Genomic DNA, 25111 nt, shown 5'->3' on the forward strand with positions numbered 1-25111 from the left:
CACATGTACACACACACGCATGCATACACACACACAGACACACACACACACTCACGCAGAAGACGGACTGAAAGACAGTCTTTGGTACGTGGAGGTCAGGAGAAACATTAAAATGCGGTTTTACAGAATTTATATCTGTTTTTCCTTATTATCGCCGGTTCACTCCTCAGGAATATTATTATTATTATTATTATTATTATTATTATTATTATTATTGTCACAATCTCGCCGGCAGGCAACGTGCACGAGCGGCTTCAGAGTGTGCACATGCACGTGCTTGAAGTGTGCATGAACGCTAAAACTGTGTCAAGTGTTGCCAGCTGTCGGCAGTTAAGAGAATGGTGACTAGTTATTTAAACCCCTCGTGTTGCTGCGCACATCGCGCGGCATTAAGTTAAAGTAGAGATGGACTAATGGAGAAAGGACGAACAGAGAAGAAGACCGAGTGAATAATGGTGCCAGGTTGTGATGTTGCCATGCTCTGTCTGTTTTCCGGTTCCTTAGTTTATGCCGTGTTAAGAGTGTATATGCCATGCCAAAGTTAAAAGTGTTTATGCTATGCCTAGTTGAGAGTGTTTATGCCATGCCTTGGTTAAGAGTGTTTATGCCATGTCATAGTTAAGAGTATTTATGCCATGCCATAGTTGAGTGTTTATGCCATGCCATAGTTAAGAGCGTTCATGCCTTGCCATAGTTAAGAGTGTTCCTGTCTTTGTTTAAATAGTATTCATGCCTAAGTTAAAGGAGTGTTCTTTTTCTGATTATATGATGTCTTCATCTCAAGTTAAATGATGTGCCATAGTTGGGTGTGTTCATGTCATAGTTATGAGTGTTTCCTGCCCTAGTTGTGAGGAGTGTTTCCTACCATAATTAGAGGAGTGCTTCATGTCAAGGTCTGGGTCTGTTTGGTGCTTCCCGCCTTAGTTCTAGTTAAAGGAGAAATGTTTAAGTTAGTTAAATGTGGTAGAGTTTCCACACTTTGTTTAAGTTTCCTGTTCTTTGCTTGAGTTCGAGTATTATGTTTAGACCTTGTTTCACGCCTCCTCGTTTGTTGACTTAAGTGGCAAATAAAGACTGTACTCCTGCAATTACTTCCTGTCTTGAGTCCTGTGTCGTAACTGTTGTTGTTCTTGTTGCACTGAGTGCTGGTATTTCAGCTTGAGGCAGTTACTTTTTAAAGGTTTATTCCAGAGAACTACAACAGCATGCCCTGCCTTTTAAATAAATATAATAATGCCATGTTTGTAACACACACTTATACACTTATCCTCTATACACTTATCCTCTATACACTTATACTCTAATACAGTGGTTCCCAAACTTTTCCAGGGCAAGGCCCTCCAAATGGCATTAACATTTGACTGAGGCCCCCCTTTTGCAAGATGTCTTTAAAACACACTAAAAATACAGACTTCTGAACATATCCCCCTTTTTTATTACTAATTACATATTTACATTACATTAGGACTTGATTCTCTGTGTGTGTGGTTGTCTGAGAGCGAGAAACAGAAAACATACTAGTGGGAGGGATGGGCTTGGTGGCTCCAACACAGTTTGTCAAGCCTGGCTTTATTTCTGTCAGTGCCATACGCATGTCATTGTCCACATGTAGACGTGCTCTGTGTTTTGTTTTAAGTATTTTTAAAGTGGAATTTAAAAAGTAAATTTCTGTAATTCCCTTTTGGAGCTTGTTTGACCATAGCACTATCTTCTTCGAAAAAGCACTCACTTTGTCTTGCACATGCAATAGGTAGGTGTCTACCTTCAGTGGCTTTGCAAAATAGTATTTCTTCAACAAAACATTTCTGGGAAGTGAACCTGGTGTACACAAGCAGTTGAGCAGCATTAGATACATCCGTGCTCTCATCCAGCTGAAGAGCGAAATATTCGCTGGTTCTCACCTGCTCCAAAAGTTGAACGGACACATCGTCAGCCATTTCACCAATCCGTCGGCTTATGGAATTATCAGAAAGTGGTACTGCATCGATTTTCCGAGCACCATCATCACCAAGCAGTTCTCTTACAATGTCTTTGGTGGCTGGTAAAATCAGATCTTCATCTATTTTATGTGGCTTCTTGGCACGAGCTATGTGCTATGACGCCAAAAACAATGCCCTCAATGCCCTTTCGGGGACAGTAGCTTGCTGCACGAATATGGTCGACTGTCTAGTCAAATTCTCTTCTTTTTGTTTGAAAAAGTCCACTGTCTTTTTAGCCTCTGTTGGGTGCTTTTGTTTCAAATGACACTGAAGTTTAGAAGGCTTTAAACATTCGTTGGAGAGACTCTCCAGGCAGAGAATGCATTTCAGGTATATATATATATATATATATATATATATATATATATATATATATATATATATATATAATTTATTAAAATTGAATAATTAATTTATTCATTAATTTTTGAAAAAATCGTGTATTTATTTATTTTTCATACCAAATTGTTGAGGCGGCCCCCACTTTGAAAACTACGGCACTAATACACTATACACTAGGGCTGCAACTAATGATTATTTTCATCATCGATTAATTGGCCGATTATTTTTTTCCCCAATTAATCGATTAATCGGATGGGGCAGGGCAGACTATACATGTATAGTATATACACTTACTCTTCGGTCAATACTGATGAAGAACTCTAGTCTTAGTCTTTGTATCACAGAAAAAGAGGACTCACCGGTCAGTACTAAAGGTACATATCTCCACCTAAGTGGATTTGGTTTATTGCAGAATAGTTTCAAGCAGGATAACAACTGTTAATACAGTGATTAACAATAACAATGGCATAATTCAATGGTATGCATTCAGTTGGCAGATATGCTAGAGCTTGGCTTAGGTCATGCTCATGTGGGTCAGGAAGTGGTTTTTCAGGAAGTGTTTTAACACTCAGACACTACACACTTTATATATACTTTTTTATTTCAGGATCACGTGGTAGGTGTCATTGATCATCCTGATGACTCATATTTAATTCTTCTTGCCTTTTCTTCTGATCTCTACATTCTTGCTCTTCTCTTGTCCTTGCAGGATCTTTTTGCAGTGTAAGATGTCACATTGACCTCTGAGGGAGGCTTTAGTAATATTTGGAAAGAAGTCACCAAGAGTTACAGTTTGGTTTCTGGGTGTAATTTGCTTAGTGTTGAGATAAGAGATACAACGCCATGGGAGGTTGAGAACTCCAAATCAGAGGCTGTCTACAACAACACACATACACCCACAAGCATACACCCCCCCCCCCCCCCCCACACACACACACACGTACACAAGCAGAAGACGGACTGAAGGACAGTCTTTAGTACGTGGAGGACAGGAGAAACGTCAAAATGCGTTTTTTACAGAATTTATATCTGTTTTTCCTTATTATCACCGGTTCACTCCTCGGGTATGTTATTATTATTATTATTATTATTAATATTATTATTATTATTATTATTATCATCATTATTATTACTATTATTATTGTTGTTGTTGTTGTTGTTGTTGTGTTGTTGTTACACTTAGCGCTGATATTTCAACTTTAGGAAGTTACTTTTTAAAGGTTTATTCCAGAGGACTACAACAGCGTGCCCTGCCTATTAAATAAGTATAATATAGTGCCATGTTTGTAACTCACCTGTAGGGACTGTTTTCATGGATTTGTATTCAGTTTGTAGAATACAAGCCACAGTTCTCTCAGTTTATTTTTGTGATGTGTGTGACGCGATTTCCGTTTGATCCATTTTTATCATTTTTTTGGTTTGTTTCTGATATCGTCGATGTTTACCACAAAAAATATGCAGTTCTGTCACGAGTGGCTTCATTCTGATGATAAAACTGTTAGAACGTGATACAATAAAATGTTATTACATGCGGAAAATAATATGTTGTATTTTGAGGGCAGCGGTCATCTTCTTACCTTCTCACTGGCTGAGCGAGATCTGATGTTAGGCGAGGCTGTTTTTCTGTTTTTCATACCGCCAGTGTATTTTTGATGCTAAATACTCAGGTCTGCTTAGTTACCACCCATGTTAAATTGAATCCTGTCACAACTTTCAGTGTCCTCCACTAATATTGGCACCCTTGGTAAATAGGAGCTGTGGAAAAATTGTCTTCATTGTTTAACATTTTGATCTTTTGTTTAAAAAAAGACAAAATCACAATGTGGCCAAGTTGCACCAAACTTTCAATATTACTTTGTTATAAACTCTATGAACTAATATCAAATACTGATGTAACTATAACACTACCAACTACGATTACTTCCACGCCACATGGACCAGTTTACTCCTATTGGATAGTAGTGACTGATAAACCTTCCACTATCATGGGCTGTAGAATCCCTCCATCGCCATCACTTTGTTTACTCGGTAACGCCGTAGAAGTCGATAATCTTCCAACCAAATCTAAAAACCCACTCCTCCTCTCTCTCCAAATATCGCCAAGAAAATAATTCGGTTAATCTGGAAATCAAAAATATCTATACATATCAATCAGCGGGTCAACCTTCTTACAGAATACATCACGTTAGAAAAAAATAACATTCACCCACAAGAATAATATATTTACATTTAATGACATCTGGAACCCATTTTTAATTCATTTTAATCTAAATCAAACACCTGGAACCGGACCCACGCACTCTCCCAATCATATCTCCACAAACTTATAAGAAAGAAGGGGAAAGGATAAAAACATTTGAAAATATTGATACATTTGTGTTTTTATCCGTATATATGGATATACCTGTCTATATTATATATTGTTCATATTATTATTAGTTCTAGCACTATTGTCATCATTACCATCTCTGTTATTATCATCATGATCATTAAGACTATTTCATTACCCTCAATATTATTATCGGTCACGTAAGGAGGTTGAGGACGGGAGCACATGCAGAAAGAGTTTTATTGAAGGAGATATCGGCAGACAAATCCAAATCATAAAACAATAATGTGGTCAAAAACGTGGCAGAGACCAAGGCAATAGTCAAATAACGAGGAAGAGAACCAGATCAAAACCATGAAACATAAAGCTAGGAATGAAGGCTTGGGACACCACTGTGACTATAGCAACTGAGCATAATAACTCGCAAAGCCATTGTGTTGAAACAGTCTCTATATCTGGGTGGGCAATCTTTTCTGGAAAGGGCCGGGTGGGTGCAGGTTTTCATTCCAATCAAGCAGATGCCACACCTGAATCTATTTAATGCCAGTATTAACTGATTAAACAGGTGGAATCAGGTGTGCCTCCTGCTTGGCTGGAATGAAAACCTGCACCCACACCGGCCCTTTCCGGATAAGATTGCCCACCACTGCTCTATATACTGTGGAGTGAGTGTGTGTGAGATTGGCAACAGGTGTGTGTGAACTCCGGAGAAGGTGAATGTGTGCGTGTGTAGGAAGTGTAGTCCTCTTCGGCCATGTTTGTCGTTCGTGGTGCATCCTGGGAAATGGAGTCACTGGTTTGCTGAGATCTGACATTATCACTGTTGCCAGCATTGTCATCACTGTCATTATTATCGCCAGAATTATGGAAATACCTTTAGATATAGTTATATTTTTAAATATGGGTTTTCTGATTACTATGACTGCATTATCATATCATAATTATAGTTATAACCTATTAATACATACTAATAGATGTGATTAATATTAGACTCTGGAAACATATATCTATAAAACTACAAACTTTGCGTGTTATATAGTGTAGGTTTGGTACTGGTAAAATAAATCAATAAATCTCATGGCTCTTATTATCTTATCACATTCAATTGTTCGTTTTGACGTTTTTTTGATAGATAACAACGAGAAACCTTTTTATTTAAAGAAATATTTTCTTCTTGTGCTTTCACAGTGTTCTCCCTCCAACTCTAGTAATCTGCTTTAAAGAGGGCAGGTGGAGCGGAGCGGGGACAGGGCCAAGGTTATTTTAGTTATAAAAAATAATGCAAAAAATCCTTTCATGTAATGAGGTGAAGGACGGATTGAAGCGCAGTTAAGAGCTTTTATTTAAGAGAATATAATCCAAAGGGGAAGGCAAAATCAACAACGAAGACAGACAAAAGTCAGACAATCAAACAGACTAGAGCAGGTAAGACAAGATAATCAGAAGCAAGGGCAAAACAGAATCAGAACCGTTTAGTATTTTTTATCTGATTTATTATTACAAACTAACGATTGATTTAGAACACCATACACCAATCGCTCCACTGCTACTGCTATCGCATGGTAATACACGTTACTCTGCCCTCTAGTGGTCTTTTAGGATCGGTTTCACTTTCAACTTTTAACCAGGACTCTGCTGAGATCTGTTTGCAGTTAAATATTGTCACTCCCTCTACTTTGTATGAAGTCTCTTATGAAAGACGTCTTTGTAAAGCAACATTTCTGTAACTTCATTCACAATGTAACAGACCTCCACATTTGGATTTTAGTGTATCTGATTGTATAGAATCATATTATTTGTCGAGATCAGTCTCTAGCATCACATATTTATTACGGTCTCATAAACTTGGTGTGTGTGTTTGTGTGTGTGTGTGTGTGTGTGTGTGTGTGTGTGTGTGTGTGTGTGTGTGTGTGTTTATTCATCAGGATCAGTTACTTCAACTACACATCCTCCTGGTTCAGGTGAGAAATACACACTCACTCACACTCACCCACACAGGTGAGCGTGAGCAGCCGTATGTGCGTGTGTGTGTGTGTGTGTGTGTGTGTAGGTTTAATTTCTTGAAATCAGCCATTTCCAGGTCTGTACTCCTTAATTGTACTCTAAATGAGATATAATGCTTCTACCTTTTGAAACATGGCAACTGCAGTAAACTTTCACAAACACATTAAGAGCACCTCCATGACCTTAATCTACTTTAAACCCATCTGTGTTTCGGCAATGCTGAACTGCCCCTACGTGTGAATGAGAGTACGGACGTTTATGCGTTCTGCCCTGTGACCTTGACCTGGATGAGGCTCAAGGTGTACGAATGAATTTATAATCAGTGTGTGATGACCCACGTGTGATGTTGTGTGTTTGCAGAGGTGTGTGGGAGTGCAGACTGACTGTGTGAGTACCCAAACTCTTATAAACACGTTTACCTTTATCGTTATACGTCTATACGGTGCAGCCTCTCAGGTTTATATTCACCGCGGTTATTAGCTTTCCAATTTAACCGGTTTGTTACAGGTTTTTCACACAGGAATGGGTAACAACTGTTGGTCTATTCATCTTTCAGGGAAGAAAAAAAACATGGTAATACAGACCTAATCTTTCCTACAGGGTGAGAACACACACACACACACACACACACACACTCCTCTCTCTCTGTGGAGCTGAACATGTGCGTCTCCTCTTCTTTGACATGCTGGTTACTGTGATGCTGTGGTTGATATGGCTTCTCTGGAATTACCTCGCTGATCTACTTCCTCCACCTTTGACTGAGAGCGATGTGTCTTTGCGATTAAGATTGACGCTGGAGTTAATCCCACTTGCTGACGATCTCAAGATTTTCATGATTTTCCTCAGAGAGATTTTCCTTCACCACGGTCGCCTCAGGCTCGCTCATTAAGACTCGAAACTGCATCCAGATTTCAGTAAAGCTGCTTTATTGTTAAACGTGTTATAGAAATAAAATCGATTCGTTATGTAAGGAATAAAACACAAGTTACCACCCTGAAGTGGATCATTTTACAGTAGTAATGTAACAGCCGTGAAACGAGTTATTTCCTGTTCTTACATTCGTTCCCTCACTAGCCTCTCTTTTGTTTCTGTGTGTTGAAGGTACAGTTTTATCTCTGACTGATGCAACGTTCTGACACTTCAGACTCCTTCCATAAAATTTACATAAACGTCTCATTACATGTCTTACTTCACCATGCCAAAGATTACACACATTTTTTAACCAGTTTATGTGGCTTGTCCAACATACACATCCCTACAAATGGGCTGTTTCTATAGAAACGAGTCCGGATTAGAATGAGCACATCAATATAAACACCAACAAATCAGATTCAACAATTCAACATTGCTGTATAATAATAATAATAATAATAATAATAATAATAATAATAATAATAATAATAATTATTATTATTATTATTATTATTATTATTATTATTATTATTATTATTATTATTATCATTATATTTACTTCACTACTTTCCTACTAGGATTGCATGCGCTCAGCCCAGTGTGAGTAATAGGTGAGTAAACGTGTGCGCATAACAACAGAACAGACCTCAGCTTTTTTCCTGTAATTTGTCACCTGTCCGTACCTACCAATATACTGTAAATTAAGTGAAAGCTAAAGTCTGTGTGTGTGTGTGTGTGTGTGTGTGTGTGTGTGTGTGTGTCAGTCGGCCGGATGTCTCCACAATGACCCCGTGGTTAGCTCCAATTGTGTGGGAGGGTACATATGATTTGACGGTGATTGACAACATCTACAAACAACAGAACATCACCGTGGCAGTCACCGTCTTCGCTCTGGGGAAGTAGGTCTTGACACTTGACACGCACAAAGCATTGTGGGTAATGGTGTGTGTTAAAATGTTCAAAAATTTAAACACGTTTGCCAGCGAGGCTCTAACGGTGATGACACTAAACGGGCTCCTAAGTAGTGCGACAGAAAACTGTTTGCAAATATGCCACAGCTATCCATGTCCTGGTGCCAAGGGAGCAAAATTGGCCATGCTCTCTGGGTGGGAGGGGCATCGTGTCTCCATCACGTCTGTCAGTATGCAGAATAGGGCAAATAGCACTTTAGTTCCATCAAAAATGTATCCCTTTTATGACTAACTGAATATGTTCCTGCAGGTACGTACGCTTCCTGAAGGACTTCCTAGAATCTGCAGAGCAGCACTTCATGGTGGGCTACCGAGTGCATTATTACCTGTTTACAGATCGTCCGGACGAGGTTCCCGCGGTAACGCTGGGGGAAGGGCGTCAGTTGACCGTGATAAAAACAGAAACTTCGAACCGCTGGCAGGAAATCTCACTGCGCAGGATGGAGAGAATCGAGAAGCTCATCGAGAAGGAACTCATCGACAAGGCAGACTACATATTCAGTCTCGACGTCGACTCCAAATTCTACGCTCACTGGGGGGCGGAGTCTCTGGGCGACCTTGTCGGCGCGCTGCATGCCTGGTATTTCGGAACATCTCGGGAACAGTTCACGTACGAGCGGCGTCCTGAATCTCAGGCCTTCATACCTTTACAAGAAGGAGACTACTACTACATAGGTGCCATGATCGGAGGACGCCTCGACAAAGTGCACAAGCTGGTGAAGACGTGCCGCATGCAGCTGGATGTGGACCGAGCCAATCACATTGAAGCGGCATGGCAGGAGGAGTCTCACCTGAATAAGTACTTCCTGTACAATAAGCCCAGCAAGGTGCTCTCACCTGAATACCTGTGGGATGACAAGAAAGGGAAACCCAGCTACATGAAAGTGGTGCGTTTCTCTCAGGTGGTCAAGAATAACGCCGAGGTCCGACCCAACCCTTAAAGCACACTGTACTGTAATGGGTTTCTCAGGAAAGATAAATTAACTAACACCACTAACTCTATCACCATCTGCTCACAGGTTTCAACCACAGACTACACCAAGGTCTTCCATCAGGAAATGTTTGGTTACCCTACATTATAAGACATGTTGATGATTATATTAATAAATTGTGTTTTCCTGTATTTTTAAGTCCTAATTATGTTTGTAAGTTACAAAAAAGCAATAAAGACAATTCTTAAAGGAAATCTAACTCCATGTCTTCAAATTTCAGTACAGGAACCATGGTGCAGTAGTTGCCCTTCTTAAATATACATTCTCTTTTATCTACCTCATTTGAATATGATTGTTCTTGTGGAACAATGTACATCACTCTTTACAGACCTGAAATACTCAGCACACGTTGTTGACGTCCACTGACCGTTTCACAAAAAGAAAATGGTGTCGTTAACATTATCCAAAAAAACAATATTGCCAAAGACCTTCCTGTTTTTATGTGACATGTTTAGGCTTTGCAGCATGAGATCAGAATCCCTTACTATCGAAAAACCTCTGCAAGAGTGTCGACATTACATCTTCAATAAGCGATTCATTCTGATCGAGGCGTGTGGATCCAAAGCCTATCCCGGGAACACTGGATACGGGGCAGGAATACACCCTGGATGGGACACCAGTCCATCGCAGGGCACTACGCACTCACATATTTATAACTAGGGGCATTTTAGTGTAGATAATCCACTTACTGACATGTATTTGGCAAACCAGAGAAAAGCTAAATATAGACGATGACAAAGTAAAAACAGTTTTCCCTGTTATACAGGGGTGGGAGGAGGGACATTTATTTTCCAGCACACGGAGAGTGAGTTCACATGTTGTTGTAAGGTTCTCACAGAAAAGCAAATAAATCACAAATAAAATGTTACTGTTGTTTTATTGAAAATGATGATTGTGTGCTGTGAAAGTGAAAGCACCTTTTACTACTAGTAACAATTAATCTATTATATAGCCGAAATAAATAAAGAATTAAAACAAACTTTAAAATGGAGTGTTTTGGGTATAGTTCTTCAGTTCGTCTGTCGGCGATAGTATTCCTGTTACACCACCATGATCTGTGAACGATTACAAATATTAAAAATTTATTAGTAATGAAGGAGTTTTGAACTGTTTATGGGTACAGATCTTGTGTGAGACTCGAGTCTTCAGGACAGACGAGTTTACACGGTCCTGTATCTCAGTAACATAACAACTGCGTTTGTTCTGTTTTTGAGGACTTGAAGAGAAACACCTGTTTCCTTTCACTGTAAATAAACGGCCAGAATCTGTTCCATCATCACGATGCCCCTGTGCACATAGCAATCTCCCAAAAGACGTGACGCGCTACGGTTGGAAGAAGGCGGAAGAACTCGAAACCCAGGGCTCAAATCGAGAGCAGACATTCAGAGCTATTTAAACAACGAATTGAACAGGACACACCTGGGCCGCACGAAACACCTGTCAGTCACTTGTTTCAATATTTTTCCCCACTTGACAAAATGGGTGGGGTTCAAACCAAAAGGTGTCATGTTCTAAGTTGCTCACAGATTTAAATATGAGGAAACGAAAGCTGAAAGTCTGATCTACCGTCTCATACTCGTCTTTTGATCTGAAACCCAAATGTCTTCGCTGTATAGCGAAAGCAATAGAATTGGCCTCGTTGTTCCAATACATTTGGAGGGGACTGTTTGTGGTTGTTGAAAAAAAGTGGGTGGGACAGAGAGAGGCCACACATGAAGGGAGGAAGAAATAAAATAAAAAAATGTTCTAGTCAATCAATAAAGAATAAAGTCTTTCATTCGTTTATGTTCTAATGAATGTAAAACTAAAAGACAGACAAAGACAGCTAAAAGACAGAACGGAGGAGGTGAAAGGAGTGCCGTGATGGTGAGAGCACAAAGAGAGAGAGACAGAGATGAAGATGAAAAAAGAAGCTTGACGAGGCTCCAGGTGAGAGGGCTAATCAAGTCAGAATATTAGGACCTGTAGGAGGAAGGTTACTCATAACTGGCCATTGTAAATATTCTGAGAAGTTTCCCTTTAGTGCATGTGACAGTCACAGCTGTCTGCCAGTAGAAGAGGAACTCCACTTGAGGTGTACATTTACATGCTGCAGTATCAGGTAGTACCGCATTTATCCATGTAATATGTGAAACAATGTACACACACACACACACACACACACACACACACACACACACACACACACACACACACACACACGCACAAAAAGTGATCATGCCCGTTTTCATTCAGCTGTAGAGGTGTTCTGTTTCCTTATTATTTCCACATCATATACTCTCACTGGGGCTGTTCACTTTCTTTAACAGTTCCGGGTTTATAAGCGAGCAGGTTGAGAGAGAGAGCGAGAGACAGAGAGAGAGAGAGCTGCAACTCGTCCTGTGTCGCCCTCTAGAGGATGTCTGACCTTCCGAGAGTTCTAATACAACCCCAATTCTGAAAAAAGTTGGGACAGTAGGAAAAATGCAAAAAAACAAACAAAAAGAGTGATTTGATGATTCAGTTCACACTGTACTATATTGAACACATTATTAACACATTATTTAATGTTTTACTTTATGAATTTAATTTATTTTTAAAAAATACACACTCATTTCAAATCTGATGACTGGAACCAAAAAAGTTGGGACAGTCGATTGTTTACCGCTGGGTAACATCAGCTTTTCTTTTTAATAACACTTATTAAGCGTTTGGCGCTGAGTGAAAACACCAGTTGGTTAAGTTTAGGAAGAGGAATTTCCCCCATTTATCCATTATACATTTCTTCAGCTGTGTAACTGTACGTAGACTCCGTTACCTTATTTTGTGCTTCATAAAGTGTCACAGGTTCTCAATGGGAGACAGGTCAGGACTGCAGCAGGCCATGCTCGCACCCACACTCTCTGCTTACACAACCATGCGCTTGTAATCCGGGCACAATGTGGTTTGGTGTTGTCCTGCTCTGGATGGCAGTGTATGTTGCTTCAAAATGTGTACATATCTTTCTGCATGAATGATGCTTTCACAGATGTGTGAGTTACCCATGCCATGGGCACTGACACGCCCCATACCATGGGGACTGACACACCCCCATACCATGGGCACTGACACGCCCCATACCATGGGCACTGACACACCCCCATACCATGGGCACTGACACACCCCCATACCATGGGCACTGACACGCCCCCATAGCAATGGCACTAACACGCCCACATACCATGACAGAAGCTGGCTTTTGGACTTGACGCTGATAACAGCTCGGACGGTCCTTTTCCTCTTTGGCCCGGAGAACACGACGGCTGTTTTGTCCAAAAACTATTTGAAATGTCGACTCGTCAGACCACAAAACACGATCCCACTGTGCTACTGACCATCTCAGATGAGACCGAGCCCAGAGAAGTGGGTGGAGTTTCTGGACAGTGTCGATGTATGGCTTCTGCTTTGCACAGTAAAGCCTTAACTTGCATGTGTGGATGCAGTGGTGAATGGTGCCGACTGACAAAGGTTTACCAAAGTATTCCCGAGCCCATGTCAGATCTCCATTATAGACTCATGATGGTTTTTACTACAGTGACGTCTGAGGGATCGGAGATCACGCCCATTCAGAAGTGGTTTTCGGCCTCGCCTTTCACACCGAGATGTGACCAGATTCCTTGAATCTTTTAATTATATCGTGCACTGTAGAAGATGAAATGCTCCAAATCCTACCGATTTGTCTTTGGGGAATGTTCATCTCAAAGTGTTGGATTATTCTCTGATGCATCTGTTGGCAGATCGGCAAGACTCGACCCATCCTTGCTCTTGAAGGACTCAGCCTTTTCTGGAGGCTCCTTTTATACGATGAATAGACGGTTGCCTCACCTGTTTCACATCACCTTCTTATTTCAACTTGGGTCTATTGTTCAAAATGTAAACAAACAAGTCATTTAAACCAAGCATTTACTAAGACTGCTAAGTGTTTCTTACTCGTACATTATTTCTTAATCTTTCACACCTATCAGTTTTACAAACGTCTGTAGCAGAGTTATTTTTTTATTTATTTTTGCCACATCGTGCCTTTTTTCAAATAGTAAAGACAAACTGTTCACACAGGTGTGTGTTCGTTAACTGGTTAGGAATCGGATCTCCAAAATGTTTTAACACTGCAGGTCATGCAAATGCATTTTTATTCAGAAAGGATTAACCACCAATGATTAGAGTGCCAATAATTCTCCTAATTTAAAGTAAGAAATTTCTGATCTGTTCGATTTTTATGCATTTGTGGTGCTATGTTTAAACCCATTGTTTATCTGCATAATAAAACATTTCTTAAAAACAATATTTATAGAGACAATATTTAAATTTTTTTACGTACTAATATAAATGTGGAATGTAGAACATTATAAAGGATTTATCATCAATAACAGTTTAAATTAAACCAGGCAGTTTTATAACTAACCCTGTAGATGATATTATAGCAATATCAGATCAAGGATTAGAACGTTTTTCTCCCCTTACAGAGACTGAACTAGCTTCATTAATCTCTTCAGCAAAATCATCAACTTGCATACTAGATCCTGTACCTACATGTTTCTTTAAACAGATTTGTCCTGGAACAATTGAACCACTTCTAAATATAATCAATTCTTCCCTTAGCACTGGCTATGCACCTAAATCACTTAAATTAGCAGTTATTAAACCCCTGATTAAAAACCTGACCTCGACCCCTCTCAACAGTCCAGCTATAGACCTATATCAAATCTCCCCTTCACCTCCAAGATATTAGAAAAGGTTGTACACGGCAGTTATGCTCGTACTTACATAGGAACAACATTCATGAAATGTACCAGTCAGGATTTAGACCTCATCATAGCACAGAGACAGCGTTAGTTAAAGTAGTAAATGACCTTCTACTGACCTCTGATCAGGGTTGTGTCTCGCTGCTTGTGTTACTTGACCTTAGTGCAGCTTTTGATACTATAGATCATACTATTCTCCTTGATAGATTAGAAAATGTTGTTGGCATTAAGGGAACAGTCCTCTCCTGCCTCAGGTCTTATTTGACCGATCGCTATCAGTTCGTAGGTGTAAATGGAGACTTCTCCACGTATACCTGTCATGAAATAAGGTTTAGGACGGATGCAATCGCAGTTAAGAGGCAAGGGGTCAGACGACCAACATACAGGCATAAACGAGGCAAGGCAAGAATCGAAAATGAGTAACAAGAAACCAAATTAAAAAACCATGAATACATACGAGGAACAAGGAACAACTGCTTGGTAAATGACAGAGATAATAGAAACTGAGCATATTACTTCGCAAAGACATTGTGAATGAGCACATGAGTCTCTTTTATATTATGGTGTGATTGTGAGTGTGACTGGGAACAGGTGTGTCTGAATAGTGTTCTGGAGAAGGTGAACATGTGTGTGTGGGAAGTGTAGTCCATGGCAGCCATGTTTGTAGGCCACAGTCTAGATTACTGTAATGTCTTACTGTCTGGATGTTCCAGTAGGAGCATAAACAAACTCCAGTTGCAGCTGCTGGAGTCCTAACTAGAACCAGAAGATACGACCACATCACCCCGATCTAATCCACACTGCATTGGCTCCCAGTGAAATCTCACATTGATTATAAAATACTATTATTAACTAATAAAGCACTAAATGGTCTTGTGCCACAGTATCTAAGTGAACTTTTGGTTTTCTATGATCCGCCACGCCTACTTAGATCAAAAGGTGCGGGCTACTTGTCGGTACCTCAAATAGCGAAGGCTACAGCAGAGGGAAGAGCTTTCTCTTATAGAGCCCCACAGTTATGGAACAGTTATGGTTATGGTCATACATTATCAGTGGGACTGAGCTTCTCCGAGGGTTAAAGTCTAGAATCATCCTTCACGCACACACACACACACACACACACACACACACACTCACACACACACGCATGCATACACACACATGCAAACACACACACACACACACACACACACACACACACACACACACACACACGCACTCACACACACATACACACATGTACACATACGCATGCATACACACACACAGACACACACACACACTCACGCAGAAGACGGACTGAAAGACAGTCTTTGGTACGTGGAGGTCAGGAGAAACGTCAAAATGCGGTTTTACAGAATTTATATCTGTTTTTCCTTATTATCGCCGGTTCACTCCTCAGGTATATTATTATTATTATTATTATTATTATTATTATTATTATTATTATTGTCACAATCTCGCCGGCAGGCAACGTGCACGAGCGGCTTCAGAGTGTGCACATGCACGTGCTTGAAGTGTGCATGGACGCTAAAACTGTGTCAAGTGTAGCCAGCTGTCCGCAATTAAGAGAATGGTGACTAGTTATTTAAACCCCTCGTGTTGCTGCGCACATCGCGCGGCATTAAGTTAAAGTAGAGATGGACTAATGGAGAAAGGACGAACAGAGAAGAAGACCGAGTGAATAATGGTGCCAGGTTGTGATGTTGCCATGCTCTGTCTGTTTTCCGGTTCCTTAGTTTATGCCGTGTTAAGAGTGTATATGCCATGCCAAAGTTAAAAGTGTTTATGCTATGCCTAGTTGAGAGTGTTTATGCCATGCCTTGGTTAAGAGTGTTTATGCCATGTCATAGTTAAGAGTATTTATGCCATGCCATAGTTGAGTGTTTATGCCATGCCATAGTTAAGAGCGTTCATGCCTTGCCATAGTTGAGTGTTTATGCCATGCCATAGTTAAGAGCGTTCATGCCTTGCCATAGTTAAGAGTGTTCCTGTCTTTGTTTAAATAGTATTCAAAAGTTTGGGAACCATTCACAGTGGTTCCCAAACTTTTCCAGTGCAAGGCCCTCCAAATGGCATTAACATTTGACCGAGGCCCCCCTTTTGCAAGATGTCTTTAAAACACATTAAAAATACAGACTTCTGAATATATCCCCCTTTTTTATTACTAATTACATATTTACATTACATTAGGACTTGATTCTCTGTGTGTGTGGTTGTCTGAGAGCGAGAAACAGAAAACATACTAGTGGGAGGGATGGGCTTGGTGGCTCCAACACAGTTTGTCAAGCCTGGCTTTATTTCTGTCAGTGCCATACGCATGTCATTGTCCACATGTAGACGTGCTCTGTGTTTTGTTTTAAGTATTTTTAAAGTGGAATTTAAAAATTAAATTTCTGTAATTCCTTCTTGGAGCTTGTTTGACCATAGCACTATCTTCTTCGAAAAAGCACTCACTTTGTCTTGCACATGCAATAGGTAGGTGTCACGCCCTTGCATGCTTTGATTCAGTACATTTAGATGGTGGAAAATATCTGACATTTATGCAAGTTTATGAGTCCAGGCTGCAGTTGTAAAACGGTCTACCAGCTGATGCTTTTCACATGAGAGGAACTCTGCAATCTCCCCCCTAGGTTCATGTACACGGTTTAAAACTGGGCCCCATAATGACCAACGCATGTTGGAATGAAGCAGCAATCCATCAAAACAGGCACCCATCTTTGATGTAATTCACAACTTGTATAACGTCTTGTAATACCTGGTTAAGCTTGTCGTCAATCATCTTCGTGCTGAGAGCCTCACGGTGTAGCATACTGTGTGTGGTAATAGCATTCAAGGCTTTCAGTTTGATACGAGCAGTCATTCCACTGCTCTTCCCGGTCATGGCCGTGGTCCCGTCCGAACACACCCCCACACAACAAGACCAGTCAAGTCTATTAGATTCTATGTACTCATCCAAAACTTGAAAAATATCTCTCCCAGTGGTTCTACCTTCAGTGGCTTTGCAAAATAGTATTTCTTCAACAAAACATTCCTGGGAAGTGAACCTGGTGTACACAAGCAGTTGAGCAGCATTAGATACATCCGTGCTCTCATCCAGCTGAAGAGCGAAATATTCGCTGGTTCTCACCTGCTCCAAAAGTTGAACGGACACATCGTCAGCCATTTCACCAATCCGTCGGCTTATGGAATTATCAGAAAGTGGTACTGCATTGATTTTCCGAGCAGCATCATCACCAAGCAGTTCTCTTACAATGTCTTTGGTAGCTGGTAAAATCAGATCTTCTCCTATTTTATGTGGCTTCTTGGCACGAGCTATGTGCTATGACGCCAAAAACAATGCCCTCAATGCCCTTTCGGGGACAGTAGCTTGCTGCACGAATATGGTCGACTGTCTAGTCAAATTCTCTTCTTTTTGTTTGAAAAAGTCCACTGTCTTTTCAGCCTCTGTTGGGTGCTTTTGTTTCAAATGACACTGAAGTTTAGAAGGCTTTAAACATTCGTTGGAGAGAATCTCCAGGCAGAGAATGCATTTCAGGTATATATATATATATATATATATATATATATATATATATATATATATATATATATATATATATATATATAAAAATTTATTAAAATGGAATAATTAATATATTCATTAATTTTTGAAAAAATCGTGTATTTATTTATTTTTCATACCAAATTGTTGAGGCGGCCCCCACTTTGAAAACTACTGCACTAATACACTATACACTAGGGCTGCAACTAATGATTATTTTCATCATCGATTAATTGGCCGATTATTTTTTTCCCCAATTAATCGATTAATCGGATGGGGCAGGGCAAACTATACACGTATAGTATATACACTTACTCTTCGGTCAATACTGATGAAGAACTCTAGTCTTAGTCTTTGTATCACAGAAAAAGAGGACTCACCAGTCACTTCTAAAGTTTACATATCTCCACCTAAGTGGATTTGGTTTATTGCAGAATAGTTTCAAGCAGGATAACAACTGTCAACACAGTGATTAACAATAACAATGGCATAATTCAATGGTATTCATTCAGTTGGCAGGTATGCTAGAGCTTGGCTTAGGTCATGCTCATGTGGGTCAGGAAGTGGTTTTTCAGGAAGTGTTTTAACACTCAGACACTACACACTTTATATATACTTTTTTATTTCAGGATCACGTGGTAGGTGTCATTGATCATCCTGATGACTCATATTTAATTCTTCTTGCCTTTTCTTCTGATCTCGACTTTCTTGCTCTTCTCTTGTCCTTGCAGGATCTTTTTGCAGTGTAAGATGTCACATTGCCCTCTGAGGGAGGCTTTAGTAATATTTGGAAAGACGTCACCAAGAGTTACAGTTTGGTTTCTGGGTGTAATTTGCTTAGTGTTGAGATAAGAGATACACGCCATGGGAGGTTGAGAACTCCAAATCAGAGGCTGTCTACAACAACACACATACACCCACACGCATACCCCCCCCCCCCCACACACACACACGAACACACACACGTACACAAGCGGAAGACGGACTGAAGGACAGTCTTTGGTACGTGGAGGACAGGAGAAACGTCAAAATGCGTTTTTTACAGAATTTATATCGGTTTTTCCTTATTATCACCGGTTCACTCCTCGGGTATGTTATTATTATTATTATTATTATTATTATTATTAATAATAATAATAATAATAATAATAATAATAATAATAATAATAATATTGTCATCATTATTATTACTATTATTATTGTTGTTGTTGTTGTTGTTGTTGTTGTGTTGTTGTTACACTTAGCGCTGATATTTCAACTTTAGGGAGTTACTTTTTAAAGGTTTATTCCAGAGGACTACAACAGCGTGCCCTGCCTATTAAATAAGTATAATATAGTGCCATGTTTGTAACACACCTGTAGGGACTGTTTTCATGGATTTGTGTTCAGTTTGTAGAATACAAGCCACAGTTCTCTCAGTTTATTTTTGTGATGTGTGTGACGCGATTTCCGTTTGATCCATTTTTATCATTTTTTTGGTTTGTTTCTGATATCGTCGATGTTTACCACAAAAAATCTGCAATTCTGTCACGAGTGGCTTCATTCTGATGATAAAACTGTTAGAACGTGATACAATAAAATGTTATTACATGCGGAAAATAATATGTTGCATTTTGAGGGCAGCGGTCATCTTCTTACCTTCCCTCTGGCTGAGCGAGATCTGATGTTAGGCGAGGCTGTTTTTCTGTTTTTCATAGCGCCAGTGTATTTTTGATGCTAAATACTCAGGTCTGCTTAGTTACCACCCATGTTAAATTGAATCCTGTCACAACTTTCAGTGTCCTCCACTAATATTGGCACCCTTGGTAAATAGGAGCTGTGGAAAAATTGTCTTCATTGTTTAACATTTTGATCTTTTGTTAAAAAAAAGACAAAATCACAAGGTGGCCTAGCTGCACCAAACTTTCAATATTACTTTGTTATAAACTCTATGAACTAATATCAAATACTGATGTAACTATAACACTACCAACTACGATTACTTCCACGCCACATGGACCAGTTTACTCCTATTGGATAGTAGTGACTGATAAACCTTCCACTATCATGGGCTGTAGAATCCCTCCATCGCCATCACTTTGTTTACTCGGTAACGCCATAGAAGTCGATAATCATCCAACCAAATCTAAAAACCCACTCCTCATCTCTCTCCAAATATCGCCAAGAAAATAATTCGGTTAATCTGGAAATCAAAAATATCTATACATATCAATCATCGGGTCAACCTTCTTACAGAATACATCACGTTAGAAAAAAATAACATTCACCCACAAGAAGAATATATTTACATTTAATGACATCTGGAACCCATTTTTAATTCATTTTAATCTAAATCAAACACCTGGAATCGGATCCACGCACTCTCCCAATCATATCTCCACAAACTTATAAGAAAGAAGGGGAAAGGATAAAAACATTTGAAAATATTGATACATTTGTGTTTTTATCCGTATATATGCATATACATGTCTATATTATATATTGTTCATATTATTATTAGTTCTAGCACTATTGTCATCATTACCATCTCTGTTATTATCATCATGATCATTAAGACTATTTCATTACCCTTAATATTATTATCGGTCACGTAAGGAGGTTGAGGACGGGAGCACATGCAGAAAGAGTTTTATTGAAGGAGATATCGGCAGACAAATCCAAATCATAAAACAATAACGTGGTCAAAAACGTGGCAAAGACCAAGGCAATAGTCAAATAACGAGGAAGAGAACCAGATCACAACCATGAAACATAAAGCTAGGAATAAAGGCTTGGGACACCACTGTGACTATAGCAACTGAGCATAATAACTCGCAAAGCCATTGTGTTGAAACAGTCTCTAAATCTGGGTGGGCAATCTTTTCCGGAAAGGGCCGGGTGGGTGCAGGTTTTCATTCCAATCAAGCAGATGCCACACCTGAATCTATTTAAATCCAAGATCAACTGATTAAACAGGTGGAATCAGGTGTGCCTTCTGCTTGGTTGGAATGAAAACCTGCACCAACACCGGCCCTTTCCGGATAAGATTGCCCACCCCTGCTCTATATACTGTGGAGTGAGTGTGTGTGAGATTGGCAACAGGTGTGTGTGACCTCCGGAGAAGGTGAACGTATATATATAAGTGAACATATATCTATAAAACTACAAACTTTGCGTGTTATATAGTGTAGGTTTGGTACTGGTAAAATAAATCAATAAATCTCATGGCTCTTATTATCTTATCTCATTCAGTTGTTCGTTTTGATGTTTTTTGATAGATAACAACGAGAAACCTTTTTATTTAAAGGAATATTTTCTTCTTGTGCTTTCACAGTGTTCTCTCTCCAACTCTAGTAATCTGCTTTAAAGAGGGCAGGTGGAGCGGAGCGGGGACAGGGCCAAGGTTATTTTAGTTATAAAAAATAATGCAAAAAATCCTTTCATGTAATGAGGTGAAGGACGGATTCAAGTGCAGTTAAGAGCTTTTATTTAAGAGAATATAATCCAAAGGGGAAGGCAAAATCAACAACGAAGACAGACAAAGGTCAGACAATCAAACTAGAGCAGGTAAGACAAGATCATCAGAAGCAAGGGCAAAACAGAATCATAACCGTTTAGTATTTTTTATCTGATTTATTATTACAAACTAACGATCGATTTAGAACACCAAACACCCATCGCTCCACTGCTACTGCTATCGCATGGTAATACACGTTACTCTGCCCTCTAGTGGTCTTTTACGATTCAGCAATATTGACGGATCCACTCCATTCAGTTCCATGAAGTTTTCAGTTTCACTTTCAACTTTTAACCAGGAGTCTGCTGAGATCTGTTTGCAATTAAATAAATATTGTCACTCCCTCTACTTTATATGAAGTCTCTTATGAAAGACGTCTTTGTAAAGCAACATTTCTGTAACTTCATTCACAATGTAACAGACCTCCACATTTGGATTTTAGTGTATCTGATTGTATAGAATCATACTATTTGTCGAGATCAGTCTCTAGCGTCACATATTTATCACGTTCTCATAAACTTGGTGTGTGTGTGTGTGTGTGTGTGTGTGTGTGTGTGTGTGCGTGTTTTCTTCATCAGACTCATTTACTTCAGCTACACATCCTCCTGGTTCAGGTGAGAAATACACACTCACTCACACCCACCCACACAGGTTAGCGTGAGCAGCCATATGTGCGTGTGTGTGTGTGTGTGCGCGCGCGCGCGTGGGTGTATGTGTGTGTAGGTTTAATTTCTTGAAATCAGCCATTTCCAGGTCTGTACTCCTTAATTGTACTCTAAATGAGTTATAATGCTTCTACCTTTTGAAACATGGCAACTGCAGTAAACTTTCACAAACGCATTAAGAGCACCTCCATGACCTTAATCTACTTTAAACCCATCTGTGTTTCGGCAATGCTGAACTGCCCCTACGTGTGAATGAGAGTACGGACGTTTATGCGTTCTGCCCTGTGACCTTGACCTGGATGAGGCTCAAGGTGTACGAATGAATTTATAATCAGTGTGTGATGACCCACGTGTGATGTTGTGTGTTTGCAGTGGTGTGTGGGAGTGCAGACTGACTGTGTGAGTACCCAAACTCTTATAAACACGTTTACCTTTATCGTTATACGTCTATACGGTGCAGCCTCTCAGGTTTATATTCACCGCGGTTATTAGTTTTCCAATTTAACCGGTTTGTTACAGGATTTTCACACAGGAATGGGTAACAACTGTTGGTCTATTCATCTTTCAGGGAAGAAAAAAAACATGGTAATACAGACCTAATCTTTCCTACAGGGTGAGAACACACACACACACACACACACACACACACGCCTCTCTCTCTGTCGAGCTGAACATGTGCGTCTCCTCTTCTTTGACATGCTGGTTACTGTGATGCTGTGGTTGATATGGCTTCTCTGGAATTACCTCGCTGATCTACTTCCTCCACCTTTGACTGAGAGCGATGTGTCTTTACGATTAAGATTGACGCTGGAGTTAATCCCACTTGCTGACGATCTCAAGATTTTCCTGATTTTCCTCAGAGAGATTTTCCTTCACCACGGTCGCCTCAGGCTCGCTCATTAAGACTCGAAACTGCATCCAGATTTCAGTAAAGCTGCTTTTGTTAAACGTGTTATAGAAATAAAATCGATTCGTTACGTAAGGAATAAAACACAAGTTACCACCCTGAAGTGGATCATTTTACAATAAACCTCATGTTTTATTCCTCTTATTCGACAATTCAACATTGCTGTGGTATACAGGAATAATAATAATAATAATAATAATAATAATAATAATAATAGTAATAATAATAATAATAATTATTATTATTATTATTGTTATTATTATTATTATTATTATTATTATATCTACTTCACTACTTTCCTACTAGGATTGCATGCGCTCAGCCCAGTGTGAGTAATAGGTGAGTAAACTTGTGCGCATAACAACAGAACAGACCTCAGCTTTTTTCCTTTAATTTGTCACCTGTCCGTACCTACCAATATACTGTAAATTAAGTGAAAGCTAAAGAGAATGTGTGTATGTGTGTGTGTGTGTGTGTGTGTGTGTGTGTGTGTGCGTGTGTGTGTGTGTGTGTGTGTGTGTGTGTGTGTGTGTGTCAGTCGGCCGGATGTCTCCACAACGACTCCGTGGTTAGCTCCAATTGTGTGGGAGGGTACATATGATTTGACGGTGATTGACAACATCTACAAACAACAGAACATCACTGTGGCAGTCACCGTCTTCGCTCTGGGGAAGTAAGTCCTGAAATTTGACATGCACAAAGCATTGTGGGTAATGGTGTGTGATAAAATGTTCAAAAATTTAAACGTTTGCCAGCGAGGCTCTAACGGTGATGACACTAAATGGGTACCTAAGTGGTGCGACAGAAAACTGTTTGCAAATATGCCACAGCTATCCATGTCCTGGTGCCAAGGGAGCAAAATTGGCCGTGTTCTCAGGGTGGGAGGGGCATCATGTCTCTACCCTGTCAATCAAAGCAGCACTAATTAATCTGGTCTCCATCATGTCTGTCAGTATGCAGAAGAGGGCAAATAGCACTTTAGTTCCATCAAAAACCTCAGTAATGAATACCTTTTATGACTAACTGAATATGTTCCTGCAGGTACGTACGCTTCCTGAAGGACTTCCTAGAATCTGCAGAGCAGCACTTCATGGTGGGCTACCGAGTGCATTATTACCTGTTTACAGATCGTCCGGACGAGGTTCCTGCAGTAACGCTGGGGGAAGGGCGTCAGTTGACCGTGATAAAAACAGAAACCTCGAACCGCTGGCAGGAAATCTCACTGCGCAGGATGGAGATGATCGAGAAGCTCATCGAGAAGGAACACACCGGCAAGGCAGACTACATATTCAGTCTCGACGTCTACTCCAAATTCCACGCTCACTGGGGGGCGGAGTCTCTGGGCGACCTTGTCGGCGTGCTGCATGCCGGGTTTTTCGGAACATCTCGGAAACAGTTCACATACGAGCGGCGTCCTGAATCTCAGGCCTTCATACCTTTACAAGAAGGAGACTACTACTACATAGGTGCCATGATCGGAGGACGCCTCGACAAAGTGCACAAGCTGGTGAAGACGTGCCGCATGCAGCTGGATGTGGACCGAGCCAATCACATTGAAGCGGCATGGCAGGAGGAGTCTCACCTGAACAAGTACTTCCTGTACAATAAGCCCAGCAAGGTGCTCTCACCTGAATACCTGTGGGATGACACGAAAGGGAAACCCAGCTACATGAAAGTGGTGCGTTCCTCTCAGGTGTTCAAGAAGTACGCCGAGGTCCGACCCAACCCTTAAAGCACACTGTACTGTAATGGGTTTCTCAGGAAAGATAAATTAACTAACGCCACTAACTCTATCACCATCTGCTCACAGGTTTCAACCACAGACTACACCAAGGTCTTCCATCAGGAAATGTTTGGTTACCCTACATTATAAGACATGTTGATGATTATATTAATAAATTGTGTTTTCCTGGATTTTTAAGTCCTAATTATGTTTGTAAGTTACACAAATGCAATAAAGACAATTCTTAAAGGAAATCTAACTCCGTGTCTTCAAACTTCAGTACAGGAACCATGGTGCAGTAGTTGCTCTTCTTAAATATAAGTAGTTATATCATACACTTTCTGTCAAACTGTCAATCAAAGTGTTGTGTGTGATAATTTATGACCCTCTGTGCTTCCCTGACTGACAGGTCTGTAGGGGTGGTGAGGGGGGTAACCCTATGGAGTTTATCAGATGGTCAATCTGGCTCCTTTGTGTCTGGGGGTGT

General features: G+C 40.1%; 1 protein-coding gene across 14 annotated transcripts in view; it reads left to right on the top strand.

Annotated features, from left to right (window-relative positions):
- Positions 1–24878, top strand: part of LOC108262359 (globoside alpha-1,3-N-acetylgalactosaminyltransferase 1) — an 88908-nt gene extending 64030 nt beyond the window's left edge. For 3 of the 14 annotated variants that reach the window (XM_053676879.1, XM_053676881.1, XM_053676868.1), the window contains exons 3-7: positions 7015–7041; positions 7211–7255; positions 8145–8177; positions 8331–8465; positions 8788–10134. In XM_053676879.1, coding sequence (XP_053532854.1) covers positions 7015–7041; positions 7211–7255; positions 8145–8177; positions 8331–8465; positions 8788–9478 — 931 coding nt within the window. In that variant the 3' untranslated portion in view covers positions 9479–10134. Of the gene's footprint in view, positions 1–3271; positions 3386–6575; positions 6612–7014; positions 7042–7210; positions 7256–8144; positions 8178–8330; positions 8466–8787; positions 10135–18779; positions 18923–21907; positions 21944–22366; positions 22394–22562; positions 22608–23207; positions 23241–23439; positions 23575–23942 lie in introns of those variants that run through there. The other 11 variants (XM_053676869.1, XM_053676878.1, XM_053676877.1 and 8 more) reach the window with 8 other exon arrangements.
- The last annotated feature ends 233 nt before the right edge of the window (positions 24879–25111 follow it).

This window comes from Ictalurus punctatus, chromosome 28, assembly GCF_001660625.3.
Source record: "Ictalurus punctatus breed USDA103 chromosome 28, Coco_2.0, whole genome shotgun sequence".
In the NCBI taxonomy this organism is placed as follows: Eukaryota; Metazoa; Chordata; class Actinopteri; order Siluriformes; family Ictaluridae; genus Ictalurus; species Ictalurus punctatus.